The sequence below is a fragment of the Pseudophryne corroboree genome, chromosome 3 (assembly GCF_028390025.1).
Source record: "Pseudophryne corroboree isolate aPseCor3 chromosome 3, aPseCor3.hap2, whole genome shotgun sequence".
Lineage (NCBI taxonomy): Eukaryota > Metazoa > Chordata > Amphibia > Anura > Myobatrachidae > Pseudophryne > Pseudophryne corroboree.
In genome coordinates, this window is record NC_086446.1 from 302,345,484 (window position 1) to 302,368,853 (window position 23,370).

Sequence of the window (23,370 nt, forward strand, 5' to 3'; positions counted from 1 at the left end):
GTACGCTCGTCCGGGCACAGTACCTAACTGGAGTCTGGAGGAGGGTCATAGGGGGAGGAGCCAGTGCACACCACCTGATCTGGTAAAAGCTTTACTTTTTTGTGCCCTGTCTCCTGCGGAGCCGCTATTCCCCATGGTCCTTTCAGGAACCCCAGCATCCACTACGGACTCCGAGAAATAGAATTATCGGTAAGTAAATTCTTATTTTTTCTAGTTTTCTCAGAAAATTATGCAATTTCTGTATTTTTATGCACTTAGTGAAACAGTAAAGCTGAAAGTGTAGGGGGTGTATACAATCACGTGGCTCTGACCACACCTGGACAGCACTGGTCCTAGCTCATACACTTCTCACAGTAGGGCCTTGAACATTTTCAGCTCCAGAACCATGTGTTCCTTAATCCAGCCCCGCCTATATGCACAAATAAAACTGTAACTATATATGCACCCCTAGAATTGCAACATGGTATTGCCTAGGTGCATAGTTACTTGCTAAATTTTGCTTTGCTCCCATCTCAGAATCAGGCCCTTTGTATAGCACAAATTTGCACTACAAATGTTCAAAAGAAAACACAGACATACAGCATATACCTATGCAGACATATATCTATTACTTGCACGTCCTTATGTCAGTGACTAGGGGAGAGAAAGGCCATGTAAGTGCAGGCGAGTACAGCAAAAGGCAGCTGCAACAGAGCCAGTGCAAGTACAGTACAAGCTGCTGCTGATGTCTTGGCATAAACCAGGTGAACACATTACTAATGAGCAGGGCCGTCCTAACAGCAGTGTAGGCCCCTGGGCAAAGCAATGCACTGGGGCCCCTACCCATCCTCCGGCAGTAGGGGTGGGGGGTGATATCAGCGGTAGCTTTGATGTCCCGTGGGTGGTTCTATCTTCCGCTCAGCATGTAGGACCTGGAGCAGTAATTTCTACTAATTACTCCTTTACTGCACAGATGGTGGGAGATGGGGCAGGAGGGAGAACACTAAACTGTAGAAGGGGACATTGGACTGAATGAAGGGGCCATGGAACATGACTTCCAGGGTGGTAGGGGGTGTTTAATATGCACGGGACGGGTGGATGGTGGAGTGGGCTTAATATTCATCATTTTCTGGTGGGAGTGCAGCTTGCTTGACTGCAGATATCGCTAGTTCCTGGAAATAGATTTCTTAGCTTTCAATGTGATAAAAAAAAAAACTAGAGAGTCCCACCTTTCAGGAGGTAGTGGGGACTTGGGGATCAGAGTTCAGGAGCCAGAGCATTCACCGGCAAAAATATAAAACTGCATACCAGGCGAGTGGAGCTGGAGCAGGGATCAGCTGCTGGAAGGCTGATATCTCTGGTTCTGGACATAGTAGAGACAAGTCATACAGAACCAGAGATATCTGGCTGGGAAGAGCAATTAACAGGCTCAGATGGGGAACCCTGCTCTGAAGTCTGATATCTCCGGATCCTCAGGGACAATTTAAAAAAATCTGGTACCCCTGGAAAAAGGGGACCCTCAGCTATCAGCCTAGGGCTCTCATACTCCTGGGGCCCTTGGGAAGAGATGAAAGTTCTAACAAGCTAGAAGGTGTTCCTGGCATAATGGACTCTGTCTACCAAATAAATTGCATGTCAGCCCATAGAGGAGCATCATTGGTAAAATAGGAGTCATATTATCATATAATGTGAGTTATATGAAGTGGTTATTGGAAAATGAAGCATTCTAATGGGGCGCAAACATCAGACAGCTACTGGGGAAATTCTGTGATCAGCCGATGCCTGGGTCAAGGGATTGTGGGATTGTGGAAATCCAATATGTTGGAAATCCTTGATTCCCCGATTCAAACCAATAAATGATAGGGACTGGTGACATACCTCCCAACATGATCCTCTCCAGGAAGGACAGAATGCTCTGCTCCTGGACTTCCCTCTTAATTTATGATTGTCATCACCTGTGCTAAAACACCTTTCTTATCCATTAACCTGTTCAAAACAGGTGCCGGCAATCACAAATTAAGAGAAAAATCCAGAAGCAGAGCATTCTGTCCCTCCTGGAGAGGGTCATGTTGGGAGGTATGTGGTGAGTTGGAGATTTTTAACATGCTGTATTTTGCCAGTTCCCCAATGGATCGCCAATCATCGATGTCTGATGATCTGCATTTTTGATCACCAGTCAGCACCAGCAGAACTGAGAATCAGCCTGTAGATGTATGGGCCCCATAAGACAATACTTTACAATGACAGAGAAACGAATACAAAAAGAGAGAGGGAACAGCAAAGTGCATATTCAGTTTAGACAGTTTGTTCTATGGGTCATTGCAGTGGGAAGGGAACAATGCAGTTACCTAGAACAGGTGGGATCACTCTGTTTATGTGAAGGCAATCACTGAAGCACACAGTAAAGGCCCCCATCCACTAGTCCGATTTGGGCAGTTTTCTTCAGATTTCGACGCATCTGACCGTCAAATCTGAAGAAAAGTGTCACATCGGATGGCTCTTCCGATCCGATGCGCACTCCCGTGTCAGATATGTCTGAACTACAAATCTCTGAGGCTGCCCCAACTATTTATCGGAATCTGAAGAAAACAGGTGAACATCGGATTGTTTTTTTTACTTCAGATGTATCTGATCAGATTTATCTGAAGCGTCACTTGACTGGCATCTGCCTAGCCACTCCCACCCACCAAGAGGGGGAACAGCGGCAGCAGCAGCATCAGATCAATCGCATGTAGCATGTGTGCATCAGATATATCTGATGCGATCTGGCACATGATATATCGCATCAGATACATCTGAAGTGAATGTAGTGAAAATTAAGCCCAGGGTCAGATCCGATTCCCGGGAAGCTCCCGGGAGAGCTCAAGAGAAATTTGATGAGATCTGCAGTTCAGACAAGTCTGAGTAGTGGATGGCCACCTTTAGTGTTCTGTTACAATGAATCAGACTGAATAGATTGAGTCACCTAGCTGTGTAAGTTGCAGCACCTGCATTGACATACACAATGCAGTACAGCTCCTGACTGTAGTTGGTGGATGGGTAAGTACTGTATATAAAGTGACAGTATATGAAGCATCAACTTCATGTACTATTCTATATTACACCATTCAATGTAATACCCAGAGACGGATTTAAACCTCATGGGCCCCTAAGCAAGACACAAAAATGGGGCCCCTTTCTCAAACAATCCTCATTGGGGGTAATTCAGAGTTGATCGCAGCAGAAAATTTGTTAGCAGTTGGGCAAAAAAAGAGCACTGCAGGTGGGGCAGATATAACATGTCAGTTAGATTTAGGTGGGTTATGTTGTTTCTGTGCAGGGTAAATACTGGCTGCTTTATTTTTACACTGCAATTTAGATTTCAGTTTGGACACACCCCACCCAAATCTAACTCTCTCTGCACATGTTATATCTGCCCCCCCTGCAGTGCACATGGTTTTGCCCATCTGCTAACAAATTTGCTGCTACAATCAGGTCTGAATTAGGCCCATTGTGCCCCCCCCCCCCCCCTCCCAGTTGTAGAAAACAGGCCCCTGCTCATTGTGCCGCCCCCAATCAGCGTATGCTCCCCAATCTGCCCCTTGCCCAATAATAGCAGGCAGACGATAATTGTACTAGTGTACTTAAATCACACTGTAGGCACTGCGCACAGAAAGGTGCAGGTAACTGGCAGCTATCTAGTAACCGACAGCCTGGTGGGAGTATTCAGCCAGCCCAGCACTCGGACATTTTCAGAGGAAATCAGAAATTCCCTCCTGACTCCATGATCTGTCAGCGAGCCCCCTGGGCCCCACCGGGCCCTTGTGGCTGCTTTGGTTGCCTAGTGGTAAATCCGCTATTGGATCTAATTCAGACCTGATCGCAGCAACAAAATTGTTCTCTAATGGGAATAACCATGGGGGTCATTCCGAGTTGTTCGCTCGCTATTTTTTTGTCGCAACGGAGCGATTAGTCGCTAATGCGCATGCGCAATGTCCGCAGTGCGCCTGCGCCAAGTAAATTTGCTATGCAGTTAGGTATTTTACTCACGGCATTACGAGGTTTTTTCTTCGTTCTGATGATCGTAATGTGATTGACAGGAAGTGGGTGTTTCTGGGCGGAAACAGGCCGTTTTATGGGTGTGTGCGAAAAAACGCTACCGTTTCTGGGAAAAACGCGGGAGTGGCTGGAGAAACGGAGGAGTGTCTGGGCGAACGCTGGGTGTGTTTGTGACGTCAAACCAGGAACGAAACTGACTGAACTGATCGCAGATGCCGAGTAAGTGTGGAGCTACTCAGAAACTGCTAAGAAGTGTCTATTCGCAATTCTGCTAATCTTTCGTTCGCAATTTTGATAAGCTAAGATTCACTCCCAGTAGGCGGCGGCTTAGCGTGTGCAAAGCTGCTAAAAGCAGCTTGCGAGCGAACAACTCGGAATGACCCCCCATGTGCACTGCAGGTGTGGCAGATATAACATGTGCAGAGAGAGTTATAGGTCCTACACACTGGTCGATCTCACTGAAAGATATGAACGATTTTGTTCATTAATGAACGAGATATCGTTCATATCTTTCAGTGTGGAGGCACAAGCGATGAACCATGCGCGGCCCCGCGCTCGTTCATCGCTGGTGCTGCATCGGCTGTGCATGCAGGCCAATATGGACGATCTCGTCCATATTTGCCTGCACCTCTATGGCGCCGGGTGACGGGGGGGGGGGGGGGGGGGAGTGAAGGCACTTCACTCCCCCTGTTACTGCCCCCCCGCCGCCGGGTCGCCCGTCGGCCGTATAGCTCGGCGGCGGATCTTTATATGTGTAGGGCCCTTTAGATTTGGGTGGGTTATATTGTTTCTGTGCAGAGTAAATACTGGCTGCTTTATTTTTACACTGCAATTTAGATTTCAGTTTGAACACACCCCACCCAAATCTAACTGTCTCTGCACATGTTACATCTGCCCCACCTGCAGTGCACATGGGGCCTAATTCAGACCTGATCGCTCGCTAGCTATTTTTTGCAGTCCTGCATTCGCATAGTCGCTGCCCACCGGGGAGTGTATTTTAGCTATGCAAGTGTGCGATCGCATGTGCAGCCGAGCAGTTCAAACAGATCTTGTGCAGTCTCTGCACAGCCCAGGACTTACTCAGCCGCTGCGATCACTTCAGCCTGTCCGGGACCGGAATTGACATCAGACACCTGCCCTGCAAACGCTTGGACACGCCTGCGTTTTTCCAATCGCTCCCAGATAAAGGTCAAACGCCTTCTTCCTGTCAATTACCTTGCAAACGCCCGTGCAAATGGATTCTTCGCACAGACCCATCGCAGAGCAATGAACCACTTTGTATCAATGCGACGTGCCTGCGCATTGCAGTGCATACGCATGTTCTGTTCTGACCTGATCGCAGCAGTGCAAAAAACGCTAGCAAGCGATCAGTTCTGAATTAGGCCCATGGTTTTGCCTATTAGAGAACAATTTTGCTGCTGTGCTCAGGTCTGAATTAGGCACATTGTACGGTGGTGAGTTCGTTAACTTAATTGTCAGACATCGTATAATGGAGTCACACTAAAGGCACAGTCAGTCAATACAGTTACTGACTAAGTGGTGCAATAATGGATATTATAAAGGATGGGGCACCTGCTAATAGGGAATGGGGAACGTGCCACAATCAGTGTGTGTGTGTGTGTGTGTGTGTGTGTGTGTGTGTGTGTGTGTGTGTGTGTGTGTGTGTGTGTGTGTGTGTGTAGCAGGGGCAGGCACCCATACCTTATAATACTTATTATTACACCCAATTACATTAGTGTTGACTACATAATATGAGTGCCTGTCCCGTCCCCCCCCCTTACTGTTTGCAGCAGGCTCAATATTACACCCCTTAGTCAGTATGACTGTATTGATTATATATCAGTGCCCCACTGATTGTAGCAGGCATCTCCTATACACGGTATACACGATAGCACTTAAAATAGAGTATAATAGCATATTGATATATCACCAATCAGTGTGTTCCTCTTCACCCCCAGCCCCCCCCCCCCCCCCCCTCCCCCAGCCATGACTGTAGCAGGCGGATGTTAGACATTGTACTTACAATAAAACTTTCCACTTCCCCCATCCCCCCACCCCTCCTCCTGCCTGATTGGAATTTGAAATAGGTGGATGTTATAGAAAATTAAAAAAATACTGTAAAAAGTACACTGGAAGACCTCATGTTTTTTTTCTGTGCATATCCCGGCTCCTCTCTCTAAGCTCGTGGTCCGCTTGAAATGCCCTTTATACAGCCTTGTCGGCGGGCCCCGTGGGACCAACAGGGCCCTAAGCAGCTGCATTGGTTGCCTTGTGGTAAATCCTCCACTGGTAATACCCATTTATTTAAATGTAAATAATGAGAAAAATTTGGCTTCAGAAGGTGCGGAATATAATACCCCTTTCAGACCGCAACAGGCGAGTCGCACCTGGGAGCCGTACATGGGTGCAACCGCCGGAGCCCCTTTTACAGCGATGTCCCCAGCCTGGCATATTGCCAGGTTGGTGACATCAGCGGTGACGCGCGTGGGGGCAGCGCTTGGAGATCAGATGATCTCCAAATGCCGCCCGTCCATACAGAGTGAATGGGGAATGGCTTGCATTGACCCTGCAGCCCATTCACACCGCACAGCGACCAGGGTTAAAACTGTGCTAGACCGGAGATATTTCCCCTGGACCTTTCAGACCACACAGCAATCCGGATTACTGCAACCTCATGTGCAATAACCCGGATTACAAGATGGCGGTCTGAAAGGGGTATAACAGCGACTGATGATCTCTCAGGTACTGCCATGCTAGCAGAGCCAGAGACCCACCAGGCACCATGTGAATGTAACACATTGCTGATGTCCGTGCAATTCTTCCCCCGCTCCATGCCACGTGGTGGTGTCAGCATGAGATACATCAGCATCTTGCCACATCGATTTTACCAGTACCAATCTCCACTCCCTCACCTGGCCCTTCTCTCCTAACTTTATGTTATCCTGCCAGGAGTCCGCTCTCCTTTCCTTCCACTGTTCCACAGAAGGGTAGACCAGGGAACAAGCCTGTCACTAGCATACACTGAGTATTATCTAGGTTAAGTCCATTGAGTAGCAGAAAGTCGGACTAGTGATAAGAAGAAATATATGCCACAATGCCAGGTAGGAAATGAAACACTTCTGATTTATAGGGAAAAAGAAAAAGGTTCTAACTGTTTATTTTTTGGATATAAGATAAAATAAAAGTCTTTCGTATCGTAGGGCCTAATTCAGAGATGTTAGCAAACCTGATTATTACATACATCTCCAATGGTTGTTGACCTGCACGTGCATTTGCAGATCTGTTTCTGCGCCGACGGTCACAGTGCCCTCTATGTAGCAGCATTATTGACATGCTATGACCGACTGGGGGCATAGGGAAGGGGCGGTGACAGCCAGCATATCAGAATCCTAGGGGGTGTCGGCTTAGTTTTCTTGGCAAGCTGAGGCCAGTGGTGTGCCCTCGGAAGTAGCTTTACTGGGCCCGGCAGTGTGAAAATCCCAGCCAACCTGAGTCACGCAGATGATCCGATATTGCATCTTCAAATGCAGCAGCGGATCAGAGAAGCCGGCAAAAGATGTTTATTTACACAAGATGCATACCTCCCAAATTTTCTGTCCTGAAAATTAGGACCCTCGTGCTCCGTAGTAATGCGCAACCCAGAAAGGGGCATGGCCTTTGATGGGAGGGACAGTGCCTCTGGTCAGTGGGGGTAGCCTCATGGGACAGGCCATGTTTGCGGCATTTTGGGGGCATCATCCGGCTAACCTTCCTTCACTGTATAGATGGCGTGCATGTATCACTCACTGTTTTGCAGAGCAATGCAGCGGGTGATCAAAGGCTCCCCCAACTGCCCCCCCCCCCATCCTCCCCCCTGTGGGTGGGACAGCGGGACAATGTTCAAAAAGCGAGACTGTCCTGCTGGAAGTTGCGTGGTATGAAGATGCCTACAGCATTAAAGATGCAGTTGTTGTGTGAACTACATCCCTCTCTAAATCAGGCCCTTAATCCTGCTATAGCCAAAATCCAGCATGTTCCCCAAAGGTTCCACTTGTGGGGCGGGGTGTGGAGAGAGTGGGGCAGACTGATGCCTCTCTCCCATGAACTGTGTAAATTTGACAGCTGTGCATCTGTAGCTGCTGTTGGTAATGTAGCGACTGCTGTGATGGTATATTCGGTTCATCCTTAAAATCTGCAGAATATCCCGTAACTATTATTTCATAAATAGTCCCCGCAGTCTCCACTTACGTGTACCTACACACTATACTCTCTTTTGAAATAATGTTGTTTTTTCCATGTGCTGTACTGCCGCTGGGACCCAAAGGTGAATGAGAGAAGAATTCAGTTAGCTGTCCATATTTGTGGAACATTATAGCAGTGCTTTCTGAACAGCAATTCTCCCCAGGAACCACAACCAATGCTATACCAGCTTCTTTATACAAATGAAGAGTTAAGATCAAGGGGGGTTTTCTAATACGAAATTGAACTACTTCATCTCATGAATATTTACCTATAACTTGCATTTTCAGTAAGCTTGCTCTAGGTTGTAAGCCCTGCTTGTTCTTCCTGAAACTACCCTCTGCTGAATTTTATGTATTTACCTGTCTTGGCGATGTTTTGTAGCCAGAGCCCGATGGAGCTCCTCAATGACTCGGCTGGGGGGTAAAGGCATATGCATGGCGGGCAGGTGAGGAGAGCCTGTTGGGGTAGGGGTTTGTCCCCTCACAACTTGATTGTTGTTTTCCGTGGCTTTCTGGCCAGACGGCTGGAAGAGATTGGTGTGACCTGAGATATGGGAGGAGCCAACAGGGGCAGAACTCTTCATGATGCTGGCGGGAGGGGAGGTGATGTCTTTAATTTCTGCACCTGTTGAGAGAGCAGAGAAGATTAAATGTTAGTGACTGCTAATTTATTCATACTGCATAGAAACTAGTTTAATCAAGCATGATCCTTTATTTCTATAGATAATTACTGACACAATCATGTTTCAATACTATATGGTTGGGTAATTATTTTCAATTTAACATTAACGATCCTTCCACAATTTTACATACGGATACCTTGTTATCCATTTTTGCTTCCTTTAGTCCAGATTTATGGTACACTAAAGCTTATGTAATAGAGCAGTGCGATGGAGAGGTGGACATACTGTAGAAAAGGAATAATACTCAATGCAAAGACAGGAGAATGATAGCCAAACAAGGAGACAAAGCAATACACGAATTGTCAGATGAAAAAAGTGTTAGAAAATTCTGGCACACCACGATGAATGGAAAAAATACAACAAAATAGACAGGACAAAAAGGAGCTGAAGGAATACAAATGGAAATCAGACAGAAGGATAGAAAGAGACAGAGAAAAAAGAAGTTAAAAGGAGAGCAGTAAAATAAAAATAAAAAATAAATAAAAAAAATGGTTGTTCTTATCCATTGGAGACCAAGCTTGATTAATGTTTTGGTCTCATTTTAAGTCAATCTCAGTCAACTAACACTAAAGTTGGGTACACACTGAGCAATATGTCCTCCAGTCTGGCGGACCTGACAGACATCGCTCACAGCGGCGCATATTGGGGATCATTTCGAGTTGATCGCTAGCTGCCGTTGTTCGCAGTGCAGCTATAAGGCTAAAAATCAGCATTTCTGTGCATATGTATGCACAGCAATACGCACGCGCGACGTACAGGTACAAAATCCTTTGTGGTTTTGCACAGGTTCTAGCAAAGCTTTCAGTCGCACGGCACAACGCAGGAAGATTGACAGGAAGGGGGCGTTTCTGGGTGTCAACTGACCGTTTTCTGGGAGTGTTTGGAAAAACACAGGCGTGTCAGGGAAAACGCAGGCGTGGCTGGGCGGGTGTGTGACGTCAAAAGCCATCCCACCAACGTTAGAATCAACGCACACGAAAAGTAAGTCCAGGGCTGGTCTTGTTTTGCACAAAATGTTTTTGCAGGCGCTCTACTGCACAGGCGTTTACACTTCTGCAAAGCGAAAATACACACCACGGTGGGCGGCGACAGTGCGTTTGCACGGCTGCTAAAAACTGCTAGCGAGCGAACAACTTGGAATGACCCCCATTGCCCAGTGTGTATGCACAATATGCAAGTGCCTGCAGTCACTAGCAACATTGGGGGTCATTCTGAGTTGTTCGCTCGTTGCCAATTTTCGTTATACTGCGATTAGTCGCTAACTGCGCATGGTACGCAGAGCGCATGCACTTAGTTATTTTACTATAAACTTAGCTGTTTTGCTGTAGCGTCTGCGGCGCTTTTCAGTCGCACTGGTGTTCGGTAAATGATTGACAGGAAAGGGGCGTTTCTGGGCGGCAACTTAGCGTTTTCCCGGCGTTGGCTAAAAAACGCAGGCGTGTCAGGGAAAAACGCGGGAGTGTCTGGAGAAACGGGGGAGTGGCTGGCCGAACGTAGGGCGTGTTTGTGACGTCAAACCAGGAACGAAATGGGCTGAGCTGATCGCAGTGTAGGAGTAAGTCTCGAGCTACTCAGAAACTGCTAAGAATTTTCTATTCGCAATTCTGCGAATCTTTCGTTCGCAATTCTGCTATGCTAAGATACACTCCCAGAGGGATTGTGCAATGCTGCTAAAATCAGCTAGCGAGCGAACAACTCGTGACCCCCATTGTCAGGTATTATGTGCTAAGTGGAGGTGCAGTCCTTCGCAATCAATCAGATTCTAGCTATTATCTTCTAGAACATTGGTTCCCAAATGTGGTCCTTACAGCACACCAATAGTCCAGGTTGTGCTTAGGCACAGGTGACTTAGCGGGTATTTCACACCTGATCGCTGCACCGCGGACGATCAGGTCCAAACTGCACATGCGTATGCACCGCAAATGCGCAGGCGCGTCGCAAGGGTACAAATCGCATTGCAGCTCAGCGATGGGTTTGTGCAACAGATCCGTTCCCACGGGCGATCGCAAGGAGATTGACAGGAAGAAGGCGTTTGTGGGTGTCAACTGACCATTTTCAGGGAGTGTCTGGAAAAAAGCAGGCGTGTCCATGCGTTTGCAGAGAGGGTTCCTGACGTCAACTCCGGTACCAGACAGGCTGATGTGATCACAGCGGCTGAGTAATGCCTGGGCTGTGCAGAGACTGCACCAGATCTGTTTGTACAGCTCTGCTACACATGCGTTCGCACACTTTCACAGCTAAAATACATTCCCCCTTTAGGCGTCAACTATCTGATTGCAGCAGTGCAAAAATCGCTTGCTAGTGATCAGGTCTGAATTAGGCCCTTAATTAGTACCTCAGTTAGTTTGATTATACCATCTGTGCAGCAGCAGGGATATCCCTAAAACCTGGACTGTTGGGGTACCTTGAGGACTGCGTTTGGGAACCAATGTTCCAGAAGGTGCTAGATAAATAATAAGTACAATCTGACTGGTTGCTAGGGGCAACATCTTCATTTTGTAAAGCTGCACTTTATAAATATACCCCTAGTTGTTCAGCTGCTTTATTTTCTTTATTTCTGAAATAACAACATGTACATACAGTATTACAAAATGCTTAATAATTTTACACTAATATACAAATAAAAAGCTAATAAGACAGGAAAAATATTAATACTGTTTAATTTTTTGTTTTTATATGTGAAAAAAATGAAAGTGTTAAAAGAGAAGGGGAAGGATGATGGAGGAAGAAAGGAGCACCTACTATAACACAGGATTCACTAATAGTAAATTACAATCATGGCGATCAATCCTATTAGTCACAAATATCCTTGCAGCGCGAGTAAGTACAGCTATATGCGGCACTAACGCATACCTCCAAACTGTCCCGATTTTTTCGGGACAGTCACGTTTTTTGGGGTCTGTCCCGCTGTCCCTCCCGCGGCCCGCAGTGTCCCGCGGTGGGGGGGCAGTTGGGAGGCTCCTGATCACTCGCTGCTCTGCTCAGTTGAGAGCAGAGCAGCGTTGAATAGACGCTGTGCGCATGCGCACAGCGTCTATTCCTGTGAGCTAGAGGGAGAGGGGGCATGCCAGCAGCTCACAGAGCGCTGGCCATGCCCCTTCAGTGCCGAAAAATGGGGGCGTGGCTCGCGATCGAGGACCCTCCGCGAAGCCATGCCCCCTTCCACATAGGCCACGCCCACTTTTTGGGTGCGCCAAAATGTCTCTCTTCCCTATTCTTCAGAGTTGGGAGGTATGCTAACGGTACCTCTGAACTAGCAGATTTCTGTTTGCAGCCCTGTGAGTCTGTGGCGAGATCAGGGTGCAAACAGGGTGAGTCGGGTGGCGTTGCCAGAGTTTCTATGCAAAAGCGACTTTTTCCCTTCACGGCAAATAGGATTGATACCACTGGCTAATGCAGAGTTTGAATTAAAGTGGACATACAGTATGTTGTTCTAAAGAAATATGAACAGAAACAATGTGCATATCCGCCTGTATGGAAAGTTGTACACATCGACACCGCCATTTGTGTGCACCGGGGTTGACACAAGTCATCATCAGTTCACCCTTACTCAGTGGTGCAAGTAGAAAAAATGTCTTACGGGTACTGGGTGTGGCCAAATGCCACATGGGGCGTGGCCAATGAAAATGGGGGCGTGCTACACATATGGGGGAGGGGCAGATACACATATGACCCCAATAGTGTCAGATACACGTTGCCCCACAGTGCTAGATATACATTGCCCCACAGTGCCAGATACATATAACCCCACAGTGCCAGATACACATTGCCCCACAGTGCCAGATACACAAATGTCCCCAGAGTGCCAGATACACAAATGTCCCCAGAGTGTCAGATACACATTGCCTCACAGTGCCAGATACACATTGCTCCACAGTGCCAGATGCACATTGCCCCACAGTGCCAGATACACAAATGTCCCCAGAGTGCCAGATACACATTGCCCCACAGTGCCAGATGCACATTGCCCCACAGTGCCAGATACACAAATGTCCCCAGAGTGCCAGATACACATTGCCCCACAGTGCCAGATACACATTGCCCCACAGTGCCAGATACAGAAATGCCCCCAGAGTGCCATACATTGCCTCACAGTGTCAGATACACATTGCCCCACAGTGCTAGATACACAAATGCCCCCACTGTGTCAGATATACATTGCCCCCCGTGCCAGATACAGAAATGCCCCTACAGTGCCAGATATGCCCCCAGTGCCAGATATCCTCCAGTGCCAGGTATACATGCCCCCCTGTGCCAGATATCCCCCAGTGCCAGGTATATATGCCCCCCTGTGCTAGATATGCCCCCAGTGCCAGATATCCCCCAGTGCCAGGTATACATGCCCCCCCAGTGCCAGATATCCCCCAGTGCCAGGAATATATGCCCCCCCAGTGCCAGATATCCCCCAGTGCCAGGTATAACATGCCCCCCCAGTGCCAGATATCCCCCAGTGCCAGGTATAACATGCCCCCCCAGTGCCAGATATCCCCCAGTGCCAGGTATACATGCCCCCCTGTGCCAGATATCACCCAGTGCCAGGTATATATGCCCCCCTGTGCCAGATATGCCCCCAGTGCCAGGTATACATGCCCCCCTGTGCCAGATATCCCCCAGTGCCAGGTATATATGCCCCCCTGTGCCAGATATGCCCCCAGTGCCAGGTATATATGCCCCCCTGTGCCAGATATGCCCCCAGTGCCAGGTATACATGCCCCCCTGTGCCAGATATCCCCCAGTGCCAGGTATATATACCCCCCTGTGCCAGATATGCCCCCAGTGCCAGATATCCCCCAGTGCCAGGTATAACATGCCCCCCCAGTGCCAGGTATATATGCCCCCCTGTGCCAGATATGCCCCCAGTGCCAGGTATACATGCCCCCCCAGTGCCAGGTATAACATGCCCCCCTCCCCTACTCACCGCTGCCGTCGCTGTCCTCCTGTCTGTCATGTGAGGGAAGGAGAGTGCAGCCTGCGCCTCTCGTTCCCCTCAGTCTCCGGCGGGTGTCTCAGTTTAATTCAGCGCCGATCCGTGAGCCAATCAGAGCTCGCGGGTGCGAGCTCTGATTGGCTCACGGATCGGCGCTGAAGTAAACTGAAACACCCACTGGAGACTGAGGGGAACGAGAGGCGCAGGCTGCACTCTCCTGCCTCTCCTGCCCTCACATCAGCGGCGGTGCGGCGTGTGCGGCGGTGCGGCGTGGGGGAGGGAGGGAAGGAAGAGGAGCGGCGGCCCGCCGGTGTGGGTACGGCGTACCCACGGCTAAATTCTTACGGGTACGCCGTACCCACCCGTACCCGCCCACTTGCACCACTGCCCTTACTTATAACCTGGGTGCAACTGTCGCACTTACGCTTATATCAAACTATCTACCTTTCACTAATATGTGAAAGGTGAACACAGTCTATTAAGATCACCCATTTCAGAGCTACAACGATGAGCCATGACCAAATGACTAATATTGAGTAGGCCCTCCTCGTGATCTGACCTGTCAACACATGGACTCAACAAGACCTCTGAAAGGGTCCTGTGGTATCTGGCACCAAAACAATAGCAGCAGATCCAAGGGCACAGCTACCATAGGTGTAGGAAGTGCATGTGCTATGTGTCCCAGAGCTGAGAGGAGCCCATCTTCCCTGTCACAGTTACATGTGTTATATAAAAGTTTTCACCACTTGTAGACACGTAGGGGCTCTTTTACCTTGGGGCCTACCAGGGGTTAAAGTGGGCCGGAACGGGCAGGAACTGCGCTCCGTCAGTTGTATTGGGAGGCGGAACTAGTTCCGCCACCTCCAGCCCACTTTACCCGGCCTGACTGACTAGAGTAGACCATCCCCGCCTCTCATTGTGCGCTGCGCCACCCACATTAATAGATGGGGAGGGGCGGCCAGGACTAGGACTACCTTATAGCCCACCTCCACGAGTTCCCCTCCCTCCTATAGGGTCGCTGGCCGCGGCGGCGGGATTCAGGCGATGCATCTCCACATGTCTGTCTCTCCTGCCGTGTAAAGGCACAGAGGACAGGAGACCCATGCTGATGCTCTTGGTGGCTCTCAATGGCAGGGGCAAGAGACGGGAGTACTGGCACAAGGAGAGAGAGAGGTAGGAAAGAGGGGGGTGTCGGAAGAGGGAGGGATGTTGTGCGCTGTGTCAGGAATTAAATGTGGGGGTGGGGGGTGGGGTGATCTGTATGTGGGATTACATGTACTGGGGAGGGGGAGCTGTGTCAGGTATTAAATGTGCGGGGGGGGGGATCTGTATGTGGGATTACATGTACTGGGGAGGGGGAGCTGTGTCAGGTATTAAATGTGCGGGGGGGGATCTGTATGTGGGATTACATGTACTGGGGAGGGGGAGCTGTGTCAGGTATTAAATGTGCGGGGGGGGGGATCTGTATGTGGGATTACATGTACTGGGGAGGGGGAGCTGTGTCAGGTATTAAATGTGCGGGGGGGGGGGATCTGTATGTGGGATTACATGTACTGGGGAGGGGGAGCTGTGTCAGGTATTAAATGTGCGGGGGGGGGATCTGTATGTGGGATTACATGTGCTGGGAAGGGGGAGCTGTGTCAGGTATTAAATGTGCAGGGGGGGGGGATCTGTATGTGGGATTACATGTACTGGGGAGGGGGAGCTGTGTCAGGTATTAAATGTGCGGGGGGGGGGATCTGTATGTGGGATTACATGTACTGGGGAGGGAGAGCTGTGTCAGGTATTAAATGTGCGGGGGGGGGGATCTGTATGTGGGATTACATGTGCTGGGAAGGGGGAGCTGTGTCAGGTATTAAATGTGCGGGGGGGGGATCTGTATGTGGGATTACATGTGCTGGGAAGGGGGAGCTGTGTCAGGTATTAAATGTGCGGGGGGGGGGGGGGATCTGTATGTGGGATTACATGTGCTGGGAAGGGGGAGCTGTGTCAGGTATTAAATGTGCGGGGGGGGATCTGTATGTGGGATTACATGTGCTGGGGAGGGGGAGCTGTGCGAGGGATTAAATGTGCTGGGGGGGAGCTGTATGTGGGATTATATGTGTCCTGGGGAAGGGGGACCTGTGTCGGGGAATAAATGTGCAGGGGGGAGCTGTATGTGGGATTATATGTGCTGGGGAAGGGGGATCTGTGTCAGAGATTATGTGCTGGGGAGGATAAACTGTGTTAGGGATTATTTGTTTGGGAGGGGGAAACTGTCAGAGTTTACATGTGCCGGGAGGGGGGAGCTGTGAGTCGGATTATATGCTGTGGGCATTATGTGTATTATGGGGTGCTACTACTGTGGGCATTATTACTATTGTGTAACACGCCCCTTTTTTGAGACCACGCCCCTTTTTGTAGCGCGCGCCGTAGGCGCGCGCAATACCTTTGTTGCATGGGCACCGTGGGGAGGGGGTGAGTTCCACCACCTCTCTAGGACCACTTTAAGCACTGGGGCCTACAATATACACTTCGTTATGCCCCTGGACCTAGTCATTGTATTGTGGTCTAAAATGAAAAAGAGGGCATTATAATGGTGCATAATATGAACTGGAGCACTGAAATGTGGCACAATATGCAGTGGAGGCACTATAGTGTAGCATAATATCAAATGGGGCACTAAATCATAATGTGTATCTGGGGTACTGTGTTACATAATGTGTACTGGCAGCCCTACAATGTGACACAAGGGCAGATGCACTAAGCTTTTGAGAGCGATAAAGTGGAGAGATATAACATACCAGCCAGGTAGGTTGGCTGGTTCTTCTCATCCGTCCACTTTATCTCTCTCCAAGGCATAATACATCTGCCTTATAATGCGAACTAGGGCACTACTATGGTGCATAACATTAACTAAGGAAGTACTACAGTTCAGGTAATGAACTAAGGCACTATTATGGGCCATACAATTTAAACGAGCTTCGGAGAGAGAGGTGTCTCTCAAGCATTTGGACAGGGTGCCCCTTTCAAATATTGCTATGGGGACCATAAAGTTCTGGCTACGCCCCTGAGCAGATTCTTTAAGTCCTGTAAATTGTGAGTTGGACCCTCCATAGCGCAGACTTGTTTTTCCAGCACATTCCACAGATGGTTGATCGGATTCAGATCTGGGGGATTTGGAGGCCAAGTCAATGCCTTGAACTATTTGTCATGTTCCTAAAACCAGTCCTAAAAAGTTTTTGCAGAGTAGCAGGGCGCATTATCCTGTTGAAAGATGCCAGTACCATCAGGGAATACCATTGTACTGGATCTGCAACAATGTTTAGCTAGGTGGTATGTGTCAAAGTAACATGAATGCCAGGACCCAAGGTTTCCCAGAAGAACATTTCCCAGAGCATCACACTGCCTCTACCGTCTTACCTTCTTCCCACAGTGCATCCTGTTGACATCTCTTCTACAGGTAAATGATGCACATGTACCCAGCCATCCACATGATGTAAAAGAAAATATGATTTATCAGACCAGGCATTTCTTCCACTGTTCCATGGTCCGGTTCTGATGCTCATGTACCCATTGTCAGTCGACATGGATCAGCTGAGCATGGGCACCCTGCAGTGGCGGTTCCAGAAGTGGGGCTACATCATAGTCCTAAATCCAAATAGGGGAGCCACACCAACTGCCAGTGAGTTCCAGCCGGTGATGTTTGGCAGTGTTTGGGGTGGCAGTTGGTGTGGCTCTTCTATTTGAATTTTGGACTGCGCTGCAGCCCAAAATCTGAAGTAACCACTGGCACTCTAACTAGTCTGCAGCTACGCAGCCCCACACACAGCAAGCTGCGATGCACTGTGTGTTCTAACACATTTCTATCATAGCTAGCATTAACTTTTTCAGAAATTTGTGCTACAGTAGTTCTAACTTTCTCCGCACATGCATCAATGAGCCTTGGGTGCCCATGACCGTCACCAGATCACCGGTTTTCCTTCCTTGGACCACTATTGGTATGAACTGCATACTGGGAACACCCCCATAAGACCTGCCATTTTGGAGATGCTCTAACCCAGTCGACTATAAAAATTTGGCCCTTGTCACAGTCGCTCAGATTCTTACACTTGTCCCGTTTTCCTGCTTCCAACACATCAATTTTATGAACTGAGTGTTCACTTGCTGCCTAATATATCCCATCCCTTGACAGGTGCCATTGTAACAAGATAATCAGTGCAATTCACATCCCCAATCAGTGGTTTTAATGTAATGACCAAATGTTATAATGTCATATTTTCCATGCTTTCCCTTGCAGTGGTAAAAGTATTTTCTTTTATAGAGGCACAAAATACAAGTTGTATTCTTAACATGCTGGAGAGATCTGAACAAGGATTCTTCCAATATTTAGCTATAGAATATTTGTCTCAGGTGCCCTATTAAGTGTATCTATCAGCTATGCATGATGGCGGCTGCCATGTTGTACAGTATGTTCAATTAAAACTCACAATAATGCAACCTGACTCTATTACTGTGTATCATCTCTATGGCACTAGGCACAATGTAACTCACAATGCAGAGATGCCAGTCCCGTCTATTTATTACTGTGAAATGAAAACTACATTTTAATGCATTTTTCATTAAATTCCAATAGCATGCATTATTTAATTAACTATGGAAAGCTTATAGAGTATCTTAGTAAGTCAATATTTAAAATATAGGCTCAAAGCTTCATAAAGGCCAACTTATTTTTACAGAAATTTCTATTTAAATAAGACATTGAGTACATGAAAATTAGCATAAAGTGTTGGCACCCCTGATCAATGTAACATATAGAACAGGTGGTTTACGAGGTGACACATAAGAGTTTTCAATACCTGTCACACACTGGTTCCCCCAAGAAGACCCCTTTGGCTGGAGCATTGGAAGTAGTGGAGGGCTGCTGATGACAGTTGTGTTTCTCTCCATTGTCGGGGATTCCAGAGATTTGGTGAGCAGTAAGGCTTGTAATGTCTTCTCCACAGAGTCCTTCAGCTCATCTTCCAACATCATCTGAGCTTTACCTGAGATCATAGAAACATGGGAGCATGAGAACCAGATAGGGTTACTGTTCTTTAACACTGTGTCTTAAATGTAAGACATCCCCTTATCGTATCACTACTTAGTGATATCCTTCTAGTATCCTCAACACTACACTGTGGTGATGAAAGGTAAGGTAGAAAATGAGAGGGAGGGATTTGGATCAATCAAATTATAAAATTAGAGAATAAATGAAATGGGGATAACTTAATAAATATTCCATGAGTGATACTCCCTTTGTCATCACTATTTCCTCTCTGCTCTTTGTTATTATCATAGGCACATCCTAAAATTCTCGACAAAATTCTCCTTGCAGTAATACATACTTATCCTTGGCACCTGCCAAACGAACAAGTAGTTCTAAAAACTAATATAATACATTAATTAAGCTCATTATAACCATTACAATAATGTGATGATAAGCATACTAATTAAAAAGACAAATAAAAAGATAGCAATACAAACAAAATTGGCATAAAACAAATATATCATGTTATAAATGTTACAATATTCAGAGCCTTAGTAGGGATGGTGCATTCACAAAGATGCGTATAACTCAGAATACAGATATATAGCTGCATTCCCATATGGTTTGCAATTCATACAAAGCAGGCAACTGGAGAAGCGTTCGTACAACATGAGAATCAAGCCCTCCTTTTATAGAAATATTGTTTTGTATATTTAGGATTTGGAAGAATTTGGCAGCTCAGTTACTCTACTGCTGGAACTGAATCAGTTTCTAGATAATATTGGGATGTTGATTCTGAGATATGTTTTGTCATGTAGATTTCTCTATTTACAAATGCTGTGTTAAGTATGTCAATTTTCATTTGCACTGCTAGTGCTGTGTAAACGTAGTGCATATCTTTTTCATAAAAATGGAAGGGACTCCGGAATACATGAACTAAGGTCACATGAAGCAGTGCTGAAACCTTTGCCTCACCACATGCAATATGCATAAATGCTGAGGGGAGAAGAGGGACCAGCCCAATCTTAGGACATACCATTACTAGTTATGGGTTCTGGACACCCTAGGTTCCCAGGTGTGCCGCTGCAGAAGTGTGCCGCCAGTCTGGGCTATGACCTATAGGTCTGTCACTCAGCAGTGACTTTTAATCACTGAGGTTGCAGCTACTGCTATGACGCCTGTGACTGAGGGACAGGGTTGGACTGAGTGCTCCTCTCTCTTCTCTGCTACAGACAGGTCAGGTAAGTCTTTCGTGAGAGGATGGAGCAATAATGAATGTTTTATTTTTTTTCTGTGCTGGCCAATGTTTTTTATTTTATTTCTGTGGGGGCCAATGAGTTTTATTTTCTATGGCTGCCAGTGTCTTTCTTTATTTTCTGTGGGGGCCAATGTGGAAACAATTACATATATCAGCACATATATAATATATGTTCATATTTGTTGTTATATATATTTGGTTAAAAAAAAAACTGATGGTGTGCCTTGCCAATCTGAAAAAATGTGATCAGTTTGCCTCAAGTTGCAAAAGGATGAAAATCACTGCTCTAGGCTAATGCACATGTACAACCCACCCAGCTCCCACATACATACATGCAGAGCTGTAAGTAGACTTTTTGGTATCCTGTGCCAGAGAGAGAATCCCCCCCCCCCATTTTTCCGGTATTCAAACCTATAACCTGTTGCAGGTTATCAAACACCCTACTCATTGAGCTGTTTGATCCTGCATAAAAACTATGAACACTGGGGCTAAATCAGTAAGAATAGAAAATTCTGCTAATCAGCAGAATTTGCTATCCTTTTGTTTGCATTCTGGGGGGCGCCCATCGCTGGGCAAGGACGTCCAGCATACTGACCGGCGCCGGCCCCCTTCAACAAGCAGAAATTGCGATCGCTTCGCAATTTCTGCTTGTCAGCAGAAACTAAGGATGGCTCCTGCCAGCGCAGCTTAGCTGCGCCCGCAGGAGTCCCGAAACCATCTTACCCATTGCAGCGGTTGTGTATGATGCCACGCAGCCGCCATGATCATGCCCCCAACACGCCCCCATTCGCACCGCACACCGTTCGTGTTGCCCCGCCCCCGCAACGCTCCGTCTCCTCCCTGGAAACGGAGCATTGCCGCCCCCCCCACCCCGCAACTGCCTCTGCCTGATTGACAGGCAGAGGTGTTCATTTTTTTTGCACCCGCATGCCTAGGACGGGCGCTGCGCATGCGCCCGTGGGGTCATCGTAAAAAGAAATTAAAATAGATAATTGACAAGTGCCAGCAACAGCGCTCCCTACCCTGCAGTGCTATGTGCGGTGCCTCCTCCGCATACACCTAGTTATGGCCCTGCATACACGCACACATATATACAATCTTTATCTCCACAGGCAAGAACATTTTTAGTGTAAGACTCCAAAGATGGCGCTTTAGCATAATGTGCATTAGGTCAAAGTTTTAGTAGTAAGATGTATGGTCACATCGGGACACTCATCTGTCAGTCACTTTGAGAACTGCAAATCTTTCTCCTCAACACTGCTTTGGGGCAATCAAGCAACTAACAAACACGGCTGCAGCCAGCAGCTTTAAAATTACTTTATATTTTGCAGCCATGGCCAGCATGGAATTAGCTAAGCCTCCATTTTATTACTAGGCTGCAACTTCACTGGCACTCCTGCAGCCAAGTCAGCCTCAGGCACTGAGAAAAACTCAAATTTTTCAGTTTTTATTAGAGATGAGCGGGTCTGGTTCTCCGGGAACCGGACCCACCCGATCTTTGCATTCCGAGTCCGGATCAGAGTTGGATCCGCCAGACTCAGATTCCAAAACGAGGGAAAACGTCATCATCCCATTGTCGGATTATCGCTGGGTTTTGTATTCTGTAAAGGTACCAGTGATCTGCGCCATTTTCACTCTGGCTGTGGAGAGTGCACTGAACGGATGTATCCATCTCAGTGCTTGGTCATGGGGCGTGGGTGTGGGGCTGCTGACTGCTGTAGGGCTGTTGTATCAGTCCAGAGGTGCTCTGTCTGTTGTTAAATGGTGTATCTGACATGGGGTGATCTGTCTATAATCCATATGCATCCAAGGGCTCTGTGTGTATACTGTGTGTACATCCAGGGGCTGGTGTGTCCTATGTATCAGTATCAGTCCAGGGGTGCGCTGTCTGTTATCTGGTGGTGTATCTGACAACTAGGGGTGATCTATCCACTGACCGTCCATCCAGGGGCTCCACCCCAGTGTAAAATTAAAATAATAAAAGTTAAAAAAATCTAAACTATAATTATAAAAAAAATTTTTTTTGTCTGTGCTGTACAATACAATTGTTATTTTATTTTCATAAGTACTGTGACACTGCCAACCAGACCGCAGTTTATTATTATTTTGTACTCATACAGAAATCGTGCAACACTGCTGGTGAAATTAAACCACAATGTTTGATCACTATTTCTGACTCATACACGTATTGTGCGACACTGTAGGTGAAATTAAACCGCAGCGTTTGATTACTATTTGTGACTCATACTCGTATTGTGTGTCACTGTGGGTGAAGGTGGTATGACAGTAATATATTTTTGTACTCGTCTCATACACATATTGTGAGACACTGTTGGTGAAATTAAACCTCAGTCATTACTACAGTATTTCTGACTATTAAATTTTTTGTACAAATTGCAGTGTGTGCTGTACCCCACTTCATTCGTGTTTGTGGATAGATATGGAGGATGAACAATTGAAAGGAAAGCAGGAAGCCCATACTAGTGGTGCAGGTGCAGGTGCTGCCACCAATCATGACAATACAAGTCCGTCAACGTCATCTACTAAGGCCGATGCCCAGGGGCATAGAGGGCTTAAGTCTGGGCATGTAAAAGTAAAGAAGCAATATGATTTTACAGTTGTAAAGAAAAAAACATCAATAGGAAAGTTAGCTGCAGAGGCAGTAAGACAAACTGTGCATTAAGAAACATCAGACATTCTCGAGGAACGTTTAGGAGTGTCCAGGTCATCTATGTGTAAGTCTGGTATTTCTCACACTGTCCTCATAGAGAAGCCTCTTTCACCTCCTTCCACCATTTCTGCACATCTGGACATGTGGGGAGCAGTATAAGTAAAGATAATGATAATGAGGAGTACATATTAAAAATTGAGGATTTGTGTGTGGAAGTGGGACAGGATGAGGGGTATGTGTGTGAACTAGTGATGATGTTGATGTAGATGTTGTTAGTATAAGTCAGCCACCAATGGATGCAGGTGTTGCCCATGATAAAAAAAGAAAGCCATTGTGATGCCTGGGCATAAGACCAAAAAAGCCACCTCTTGGGTATGGGATTATTTTTCCCCAAATCCTGACGACAATTGTAAAGGCAACTGCTCCATTTGTGAGGCCAAAGTTAGTAGAGGTTAGCCATCTAGGCACTTCCTCCATGTTACAGTACGTCATTGCGGCGAAAATATGCACTTTATTGTACAAGATACACTCTCATCATCAACATCCTCCTCACCATTGATGGGTCTAGTCCATCTAAAAAATTGTT

At 47.2% G+C, this 23,370-nt stretch overlaps 1 protein-coding gene across 11 annotated transcripts in view; it reads right to left on the reverse strand.

Annotated features, from left to right (window-relative positions):
* Nucleotides 1-23,370, reverse strand: part of PHACTR3 (phosphatase and actin regulator 3) — a 419,279-nt gene that overhangs the window by 204,614 nt on the left and 191,295 nt on the right. For all 11 annotated transcript variants that reach the window (XM_063959370.1, XM_063959361.1, XM_063959364.1 and 8 more), the window contains 2 exons: nucleotides 18,686-18,871; nucleotides 8,598-8,862 (listed from right to left, as the gene is read on the reverse strand). In XM_063959370.1, coding sequence (XP_063815440.1) covers nucleotides 8,598-8,862; nucleotides 18,686-18,871 — 451 coding nt within the window. The remainder of the gene's footprint in view (nucleotides 1-8,597; nucleotides 8,863-18,685; nucleotides 18,872-23,370) is intronic.